At 48.5% G+C, this 10,785-nt stretch overlaps 1 protein-coding gene across 1 annotated transcript; it reads right to left on the minus strand.

The window, feature by feature from the left end:
* Window positions 1-369: 369 nt before the first annotated feature.
* LOC115504593 (zinc finger protein OZF-like) lies at window positions 370-3,712 on the minus strand. Its single transcript, XM_030301656.2, has 3 exons — window positions 3,388-3,712; window positions 3,088-3,201; window positions 370-2,165 (listed from the first exon to the last, which is right to left on the minus strand). Exons 1-3 carry the CDS (start codon window positions 3,710-3,712, stop codon window positions 949-951), a joined length of 1,656 nt encoding a protein of 551 aa, XP_030157516.2. The 3' UTR covers window positions 370-948.
* Between the last annotated feature and the right edge of the window lie 7,073 nt (window positions 3,713-10,785).

Genomic DNA, 10,785 nt, shown 5'->3' on the forward strand with positions numbered 1-10,785 from the left:
AATTATGAGACAGTCTCTCACTTCTGAGTTGAGCACAGAGAAAATAAGCATTGAATCACTTGGGGGAAAAACAAAGGCATTAATAGTTTATAACTTGCTGAAATATAGAAAAGAGCTACGAGGGGCGCCTGGATGGCTCAGTCGGTTAAACATCTGACTTAGGCTCAGGTCATGATCTCCCAGCTGGTGAATTCAAGCCCGTGGTAGGGCTCTGTGCTGACAGCTCAGAGCAGGGAGCCTGCCTCAGATTTTGTATCTCCCTCTCTCTCTACTCCTCCCCAACTGGAGTCCTGTATCTCTCTCAAAAAATAAAATAAACATTAAAAAAAATTTTTTTTAAGCTACGAAAATCACATTGAAAGAGTTGTTTTCAGCAGGGATGATTAGACAATATTCAAACAACTCTACCTGCAAAGCTTGGGAGGATATATACAGCAAAAAGTATTGTACTAGACAGTTTTAACTGAATATATGTTATTTAATCCTCACAACCACCTTGGGGGCCGGATTCATGTACTTATTTTATAGAAAGATGTTGATGACGCAAGATGCACCAAGGTTGAACATGGGATAAACTGGCTCAAAGCCTATGATCCTCCTCTTCCATTTTGGCTTCTGGTCCAAATTAAGATTTGAACTCCTGAGTTCTAGAGTTAGGGAAAACTGGGAGCTGAAAGCTCAGAGGTCAGCAGTTGGTGCTGGGAGTGGATTGGAGGACACTCATGCTTTTCCTGGATGGTGCTTCCCTCTGGATGTCCTCCCTCTCAGCTCCAGGTCACTCACAGACTCTAGATGTGGCTCAGCCCCCACTATCTCCTTTTTGATTGATTCCCTTTTCCTCCCTTCTCCTACCCCTCCTATGCCCTCTGTGCACCTCCTTCCCAACACTTGATCAGAGAGAATCTTAAAACACTCGCTCGTTCACGCTACTGAACTCAGACACTCGCACTACTGAAACATATCAGGAAAATGCCGGAAGTGTACTGACGGTTCCTGACCCTCAGGGACAGAAGCTCGGGCTGGAGGTTGTAACAGAGGTCCGGCGCCCCTCTGACTTGTCCTGCGTGTGCGATGGATCCATTGGTGGGCTTCCAGGGCACTCTTTCGTTTAAAGGTTTTCCCACACTGGGAACAGGGGAAGGGCCTCTCAACAGAATGGACACGCCTGTGACTGTTGAGGACACACGAAGAGGTAAATTGGTGCCCACACTCAGGGCAGGAGTAGGGCTTCTCCCCTGTATGTGTGCGCCTATGGATAGCCAGAGAGCCACTCTGCCGGAAGCAGCGGCCACAATCAGGGCACTCATAGGGCTTTTCGCCTGTGTGAATGAGCTGATGCTGAAGCAGGTTATTTTGCTGGGCAAAACGGGCACCGCAATGGGCACAAGGGTAGGGGCGCTCACCAGAGTGGACCCGCTGGTGATTGGTCAGGAGGGAGGGGTAGGCAAAGCCCCGACCACAGTCAGAACAGATATGGGGCTTCTTCCTCGTGTGGGTGCGCTGGTGGATAGCCAAGAGCGAAGGATGTGTAAAGTGGCGCCCACACTCAGTACACACATATGGCTTCTCCCCACCATGTCTGTGTCTGTGGATGGCCAGGGCCCCCGTCTGGCGGAAGCAGCGGCCACAATCCGGACATGAATAAGGCTTGTCCCCTGTATGAAGCAGCTGGTGCTGGACCAGGTGAGCCCTCTGGGAGAACTGAACCCCACAAGGCCCACAGACATATGGACGGTCTCCAGAGTGGATTCGCCGATGTCTGACCAGCATCGAGGGGTAGGCAAAGAGCCTCCCACAGTCTGGGCAGGAGAAGGGCTTCTCCCCCGTATGTATGCGCATATGAACAGCCAGATTGCCTCTTTGGCGGAAGCAGCGTCCACACTGGTCACAGGGAAAGGGCCGCTCCCCAGAGTGGACCCGCTGGTGGCTGGCTAGGAGGGAGGGGTAGCTGAAAGAACGGCTGCATTCCAGGCAGGGGTAGGGCCTCTTGGGAGTCTCGGTGCACTGGTGTCCCGTGTCAGAGGAGACCTGAGGCAATGAATGGCTGCAGTCTCTAAAACCAGGAACCAGCCTGGCCTTCATCAGTGGCCCGTTCTTCACAGGGGGGTCCTCCAGCTCCTTGGCCCTGATTCTGCTGCTTGGTTCATATTTCTTTTTCTTGCTTTCTAAAGAGACGAGAGAATTGAAACCAAAGAGTTGAGTGCCTGCATGCCCCCGCCTGTGTTTTCTCTCACCATGGGGAGATGTAGGTGAAGGCAGCAGCAGTCTGTTTCTCTGGTGTATTCCCTGTTTCAGAGCCCCCGGGTTCATCTAAGGCAGCAGCTCCCCACTCCATGGCCTTCCCCCCACCCCCCTCATTTAGGGCTTGGAAAATTACAGTTTTGTCAGAAGGTGAGGGACAGTACTGCCTGTCAAAAATAAGCAATCACCTGCCACATTAAAGCCCCTAAAAGTAGGCATTTCAGTAGGGACAGAGATTTCTCAAGGCACTGGAATGGACCACAGGTCAGTGTATACAAAAACAGCAGTCACAGGGGCTCCGGGTGGCTCAGTCGGTTAAGCCTCCAACTCTTGATTTCCACTCAGGTCATGATGTCGAGGTTCGTGAGTTTGAGCCCCACAGCAGGCTCTGTGCTGGCAATGCGGAGCCTGCTTGGAATTCTCACTATTCCTCTCTCTCTGCCCCTCCCCTGCTTGTGCTCTGTATCTTAAAATAAATAATAAATACACGTACACACACACACACACACACACACACACACACACACACAGCAGTCACCACCTGGGCCAAAACTAACAATTTCACTAAGTGAACTTCTGGCCCCTTTCTGAGGCATGCAAATGCTCTGGGCACATAGAGAAGGAAGGCTCAATAAATTCTACCCCCCCCCCCTTCTCTTCCCCCCTACCCAGCTATCCTTGATGTAAGGAAGGCACCAGGTCTGATAAAGGGAAATTTGGAAGTGAAGGTTCAGAAGATCCTCACTAACTGGGCTGTGTGTTGGAAGGAGACTGCCAGGGGAAAGTTCCTGCCTGGGACTCGCTCCCAAGAGAGGGTGACTTCCAGCTCAGCCCCACTTTCCTCACCTATCCCATATCCTGGGTGCCTCGCCCTGTCCTCGGGATCCTCGGCCTCCGGGCTCCACGCCTCCTTCTTTCTCTCCATCCAGGAGATGAGGGCGGGCTTGGGGCCTGCGAATCCTAGGGGAGAAGAGGCCAACAGCGGACAGGGTGAGAGGATGGAGCCCAGCTAAGGCGGGGGACACAGCCTCCGGACCCTAGCGGAGAAGACCCTCCTTAACAACAGACACTTGGACGCGTCCACACCAGAAGTCTAAAAATCCCCGTGTCACAAAAAGGGAGAGAAGGGGGCGGGCCGGGCCTCACCGAGTGCGCCCAGGTGGCCGTAGGTCTCCCGCATCACGTCCCGGTACAGGGCCCTCTGGGCTGGCCGCAGACAGCCCCACTCCTCCGAAGAGAAGTACACGGCCACGTCTGCGAAGCTCAAGGCGCCCGGCTTCCCTCGCTCTGGGTGGGCCTCCCCCTGCTCGCCGGCGAGGCGCTGGGCCCCGGGCGGCGCCATGGGTCCAGCGCTGTTCCCCCGTTCGCTGGCGGGCCCGGGGTTCTGGACGCCGCGGGACCAAACCTGGTCGGTCCTCGGGCCCAGGGCGCCGCCGAGGAAGCCCGAAGGGCACCAGGACCAGCCTCTCATGGGACCAGCGCAACCCCCTAAGGTGTTATTCTTACAGGTCCTACATGGACCCGGATTAGAGCATCGGAGGATGCCTTCTGCCTCAGTGGAAGCGCGCAAGAAGCTCGCTCACCCCCCCCCCCCCCCCCCCACCGCACGGGCGCTAGAAACCCTTTGCCCTCAAGAATAATGGCGCCGCTGGGCTTCACGCCCTTCTCCCTCCCGTGCACAGTCATTGGGTGGCGCGGGCCGGAAGCAACGAGCCGGCGTTCTGATTGGGTCTCAGAGAATCACTCCGTTGGAGGGAAGCCGGTTGCAGCGTGCGAGCCGGCTTTCTCCCTGGAGCCACAACTCTCCAGGACTCGCGCTGGTTGAGCACCTGCACGGCGCCGTCCTAGGCCGCGCGTGCGAAGGGACGACGGGCCCACAGCACCGCTCCTCCTCCCCGCCCCCCACACCCTGGCCGGCTGGGCCTCGGGCCAGAGCGCTGTCTGCGGCTGGGGCTCCCTGACTCCTTTGCACCTAGATATGAACGACGTTCAAACGCGCATTGGCGCCTCCTGCGTGGAACACAGCTCCAGGAGCCTGGTACAGAGCAGGGAGCTAAACAAAGCCTCCTCGGCCATGGAGGTTACATTGCTGTCTACAGCCTTCCAGATTCTCGAGTCTTCGCCGGGCTTGACCCACGATGTAGTCGTTGAGCCCCCGCAGCTCTTCCTGTCTGATGTGATTAAACGTGGCATCTCCAAACATAATGCTGGGGACTGGAAAGAGGTGGCTCTAAGGGTGCTTGCGCTCAGCGGTGCTTACAACCTTGTGAGGTAGACACACATATACACAAAGGTCTGGGCGCCTCTAGAGGCTGAAAAGCCTCAGATCGGAGCCAGCAGTCCCGAGGTAGTAGAGACATAATACATTGAAGACTTCACTCCCAGCTTAGTATGTCTTCTATATGCATTTGAGAGCAGGGCAGTAGGCCTCTTGCATATTTCACCTCAGGTGACACCCATTTTCCAACGTATTTGCCTGTGAAGATTTATACGGGATTTACTATGAGAAAGCCACAGTGGTAGCCCTGATACACTCCAGTGAATCATAAGACACTCTCTCACCTGAGTTGAGCACAGAAAAAAAGAGATATTGTGAATGAATTAGGAAGAAGAAAGGAAGAAAAAAGGCAAATAGCTCCCAATTGTCTAAAACCTGGAGAACTAGAGAAATTATATTAAAAGCAGTTGTTTAAAACAGGGATGATTAGAGAAAACTGTTCAATATTAAAAAAAAAAAAAGCTGTGTTCTCAAAACCATTAGGATGCCTACTATTAAAAAAAAAAAGAAGAAGAAGAAAAAGAAAAGAACAAGTGTTGGTGAGGATGTAGAGTAATTGGGATCCTATGCACTGTCGGTGGAAATGTAAAATGGTGCAGCCCCTATGGAAAACTGTATGATGGGTTTTAAAGAAATTAAAAATAGTTTTTCCACTTTGGGTATATACCCCCAAGAATTCAAAGCATGGCCTCGAAGAGACATTTGTATACACATGTTTATAGCAGTATTATTCACAATAGTTAAGAGATGGAAGTAACCCAAGTGTCTGTTGATTGATGAATGGATAAACAAAATATGGTGGATACATGCAATGGAATATTATCAGCTTAAAAAGGAAGGAAATTCTGACACATGCTACAACTTGGATTAAACTTGAGGACATTATATTAAGTGAAATAAGTCAGTCACAAAAAGATACTGAATGATTCCATTTATATGAGGTATCTAAAGCAGTCAAAGTCATAGAAGCAGAGGTGGGGTTGTGGTTGAGTGCTGCTGGCTGAGGAGAGAGGGATAGCGGGAGTTGTTTAATGAGTATAGAGTTTCAGTTTTGCAAGATGAGAAAGGTCTGGAGATTGGTTGCCCAACAATGCGAGTGTACACTTAAAAAAATGGTTAAGGTGGTAAATTTTATGCAGTGTGTATTTTACCACAAATAAAACCAAAAATACTTGACCAAATATACAAGCAGACCAAACCCAGCAACAGATAAAAAAAAAGTATATACTATGATTGGACAGGATTAACCCAGGAATATAAAGTTGGTTTAATATCTGAAAAGCAATTAAGACATCATATATCAGTAAAATAAAGACAAAAACCCCATGATCATCTTAACAGAAGTGCAAAAAGCACTTGATAAAATCCAACACCCCTTCATGATAAAAACACTCAAAAACTAAAAATAAAAGGGAATGTCCTCAACCTATTGACTGAGTACTTTCCTCATAAGATCAGGAACAAAGCTCTTGCCACTCTGGCCACTTCTATTCTATTCTCCTCACCATTATTATTTTCATCACTTCTATTTGACTACATTGTACTGTTCTAGCCAGAACGATTATGCAAGAAAATGAAATAAAACATCCAGGTTAGAAAGATGTAACACTACTGCTATCTGTAGATGACATGATATACAAATTCTTGAGGAATTCATTTTAAAGCCATTAGTACTGGGGCAACTGGCTGTGTCAGTTGATAGAGCATATGATTCTTGATCTTGGGGTCGTGAGTTCAAACCCCACACTGGGTGTAGAGCATACTTTGACAAAGAAAAAAGAAGCCATTATTAGTGCAGCCATTTTAGAAGATTGTCAATTCCTATGGGGTGCCTGGGTGGCTCAGTCGGTTAAGTGTCCAACTCGATCTCAGCTCAGGTCTTGATCTCAGGGTCATGAGTTTGGGCCCAGTGTTGAATGAATGAATGAATGAATGAATGAATATTGTCAATTTCTCACAAACTAAACATACACTAAGCATATGATTCAGCAATTATGCTCCTTGGTATCTGCCTAAATAAGTTGATAAATCATGTCCACACAAAAACCTGCACACAGATGCTTATAGCGACTTTATTTCATAATTGCCAAATCTTGGAAGCAACCAAGGTTGCTTTTAGTAGGTGAGTGGATAAATGACCTGTGGTACATTCATACAGTGAAATAGTGGCACTAAAGAGACATGGGCCATTAAGCCATGAAAAGACATGTAGTAACCTTAAACACATATTACTAAGAGAAAGAAGGCAATCTGAAAAAGCTATATACTGTATGATTCCAACTATATTACATTCTGGAAAAGGCAAAACCATGGAGACAATAGAAAGATCAGTGGTTGCCAGGGTTTGGGGAGAAGGAACAAACAGGAGGAACACAGAGGATTTTTAGGGTAATGATTCTATAATAATGGTGGATACATAGCATTATGCATCTGCCAAAACTCATAGAATGTAAATCAAAATGAACCCTAATGTAAACTATGGGCTTTGGGTGATAATGATATATCAATGTCGATTCATAGATTATAACAAATGTACAAATCTGGTATGGGATGCTGATAGTAGGGAGGCCGGGATAGAGGGTAAAGGGATATGGGAACTCTCTGCACTGTCAGCTTAACCCTAAATTAAAATAAAAATCTAAAAAATAAAATCTATTCAAAATGTTTTAAAAATGGGGTGCCTGGGTGGCCCAGTCAGTTAAGTGTCTGTCTCTTCATTTCCACTCAGGTCATGAACTCACGGTTTGTGAGTTTGAGCCCCGAGTCCGGCTCTCTGCTGACAGTGCAGAGCCTGCTTGGGATTCTCTCTCTCTCTCTCTCTCTCTCTGTCTCTCTCTCTGTCTCTCTCTCTCTCTCTCTCCCTCTCTGTCCCTCCCCTGCTCACACTCTCCATCTCTCTCTCTTTCAAAATAAATAAACATTAAAAAAATTTTTTAATGTTTATTTATTTTTGAGAGAGACAGAGACAGAATGCGAGTGGGTTAGGGGCAGAGAGAGAGAGACACAGAAACCAAAACAGGCTCCAGGCTCTGAGCTGTCAGCACAGAGCCCAACGTGGGGCTCGAACCCACGAACCGAGAGATCATGACCTAAGCTGAAGTCGGCCGCTCAACCGACTGAGCCACCCACGCGCCCCTAAATAAATAAACTTTAAAAAAATGTTTTAAAAATAATGATTCATGTTACAATATGGATGAACCTTCAAAACATGCCATGTGAAAAAAGCCAGACACAAAAGACCACATATCTTATGATTCCAATGGTATGAAATGTCTGAAACAGGGAACTCAACAGACAAAAGTAGATTAGTGGTTTCCAGGGGCTGAAGGAGGAGAGAATGGGGTCGTGATGGCTAAAGGGTTTCTTTCTGGGGTGATGAAAATGTTCTGGAGTTAGATTGTGGTGATGGTTGTACAACTTTCTAAATATACTAAAAATCACTGAATTGTATACTTTTCAAGGGATGAAGTTTATGACGTGTGAATTATATCTCATCTTAATAAAGCTGTTTTTAAAAAGCAACTACGTTGGGGGCGCCTGGGTGGCGCAGTCGGTTAAGCGTCCGACTTCAGCCAGGTCACGATCTTGCGGTCCGTGGGTTCGAGCCCCGCGTTGGGCTCTGGGCTGATGGCTCAGAGCCTGGAGCCTGTTTCCGATTCTGTGTCTCCCTCTCTCTCTGCCCCTCCCCCGTTCATGCTCTGTCTCTCTCTGTCCCAAAAACAAATAAACGTTGAAAAAAAAATTTATTTATTTATTTATTTATTTATTTATTTATTTTTTATATATGAAATTTATTGACAAATTGGTTTCCATTCAACACCCAGTGCTCATCCCAAAAGGTGCCCTACTCAATACCCATCACCCACCCTCCCCTCCCTCCCACCCCCCATCAACCCTCAGTTTGTTCTCAGTTTTTAACAGTCTCTTATGCTTTGGCTCTCTCCCACTCTAACGTCCTTTTTTTTTTTTTTTCCTTCCCCTCCCCCATGGGCTCCTGTTAAGTTTCTCAGGATCCACATAAGAGTGAAACCATATGGTATCTGTCTTTCTCTGTATGGCTTATTTCACTTAGCATCACACTCTCCAGTTCCATCCACGTTGCTACAAAAGGCCATATTTCATTTTTTCTCATTGCCACGTAGTATTCCATTGTGTATATAAACCACAATTTCTTTATCCATTCATCAGTTGATGGACATTTAGGCTCTTTCCATAATTTGGCTATTGTTGAGAGTGCTGCTATGAACATTGGGGTACAAGTGCCCCTATGCATCAGTACTCCTGTATCCCTTGGGTAAATTCCTAGCAGTGCTATTGCTGGGTCATAGGGTAGGTCTATTTTTAATTTTCTGAGGAACCTCCACACTGCTTTCCAGAGCGGCTGCACCAATTTGCATTCCCACCAACAGTGCAAGAGGGTTCCCGTTTCTCCACATCCTCTCCAGCATCTATAGTCTCCTGATTTGTTCATTTTGGCCACTCTGACTGGCATGAGGTGATACCTGAGTGTGGTTTTAATTTGTATTTCCCTGATAAGGAGGAAAAAAAAAATTTAAAAAGCAACTACGTTGTAGCCTTAGACAAGGAAAGGTAAATTATTTTTTAAAATAAAAAACCCTCAAGGCTTCCAGGAGGCATTCTAGAATAATCCCTCGGTAAGCCTCAGCCCAATACTCATTTTGCCCTCTGTCCCCCAGCCGCTCTAGGCATTTTGCACTGTCTGAGTGGTGTCTGCGTCTGCAGCTCTCGCCCAAGGACTGGTTTCGACACATTGTGAAAAATTAATAAAGGGGTGTGCAAAAATGGGCAAAGTGAGCGCCCCCAGGTGGCCGTAGGTCTCTGGCATCACATCTAGTTCAAGGCCTTCTGAGCCTCAGATTCTCCACCCTCCCCCGAGAAAAAATACACCACCACCGCGGCGAGGCTTGACGGCGCCCGGCCTCCTCGGCTCGGGTCCAGGCTCTGGGCTCCGCATGGGGAGCGGGGATGCAGGGGGTGCTTTGGACTTTTCCAGTCCCCAGACCCTGGAAGCTCCAACCCCAGGTCCACTGTCTTTTCCGAGCTGAGGAGACACTGCTGCGCTGGGCCCAGCGTCGGAGCTGGCCCGGATCCGGCTTCGCATGGGGGCCAAGCTGCGGTCGGAACAGAGGAATCACGGCGTCGTGGGTCACTCTGGTACTCAGAGTGGACAACGGTACAGGAAAATGCCCCCAAGAGAATATGGCGACCTGCCTTCACAACGGTCATTCAGATGCACTCGGAAAGTTGTTACTCGTTTCGGTTGACCTTATTCATTTAAGAGTCAGCTCCAAACGCTCAGCTGCGGCTCTTGAAATTCCTAAGCCCGCTGGGCGCCTGCGGAGATTGGCTAGAGGACGTGCCTTCTGGCGGCGCCCAGTGATTGGACCTAGTGAAATACTAGGTCTGCTCTGGTTGGTCCCTGGGGCCAGACTCTAGAACGCTGTTGCTAGGTAACGCCACACGCGTACTACCAGGTGTCCGGAGGAGGTTGTGTGTAGGGAGCCCGCGTTGATCAGCGTCCTCTGAGCGTTCCACCTCTGTTCCGCTGGCCCACAGGTCTCCGGGAGTGCTTCCTGGCTGCAAAAATGAAGCCAGTTCTAGGGAGCTAAGCATATGTATGGAATTTCTTCATTGTCCCACGTGTGCAACAGCCTTCTTGTGAATCATCTAACTGAGCAACACTCCTTGTGAGGGTAGGGACTGTGGCCCCTGTTTAAGAACATTGAAGGGCGCCTGGGTGGCTCAGTCGGTTTAAGCATCTGACTTCGGCTCGGGTCATGATCTCACAGATGGTGAGTTCAGCCCCAAGCCAGGCTCTGTGCTGACAGCTCAGAGCCTGGAGCCCCATTCGGATTTGCCCCCTCTCTGCCCCTCTCCCGCTCAGGGTCTGTCTGGCTGTCTCTCTCTTAAAAATAAACATTTAAAAATTAAAATAAAAAAGAATAAAAACATTGAGACTGGCTACTGCTCCTTAGTCCAGTGTTCTTTCTGCTGACCTAACACTAGAGCTTTCCCTTCGGAGCCATCTCCGCCCTTGAGCAGTTCACACACACTCCTGGGATAGAAGTCCTGGCCACCAGCTGGGCCCCAGTGACTTACAGAAGTGCCCTCTTCCCTTTTATCCACCGCTCTGAAGGCTGAGCGGCCAAAGTCAGAATCTTATTCTTTGTTGTTCCTAACCATCTAAAAACTGTAGTGTAAGTACAAAAACAACAACCCACGCAATGTGCCAGGAACTGCAAAAC

This window comes from Lynx canadensis, chromosome E3, assembly GCF_007474595.2.
Source record: "Lynx canadensis isolate LIC74 chromosome E3, mLynCan4.pri.v2, whole genome shotgun sequence".
NCBI classification, from domain to species: domain Eukaryota; kingdom Metazoa; phylum Chordata; class Mammalia; order Carnivora; family Felidae; genus Lynx; species Lynx canadensis.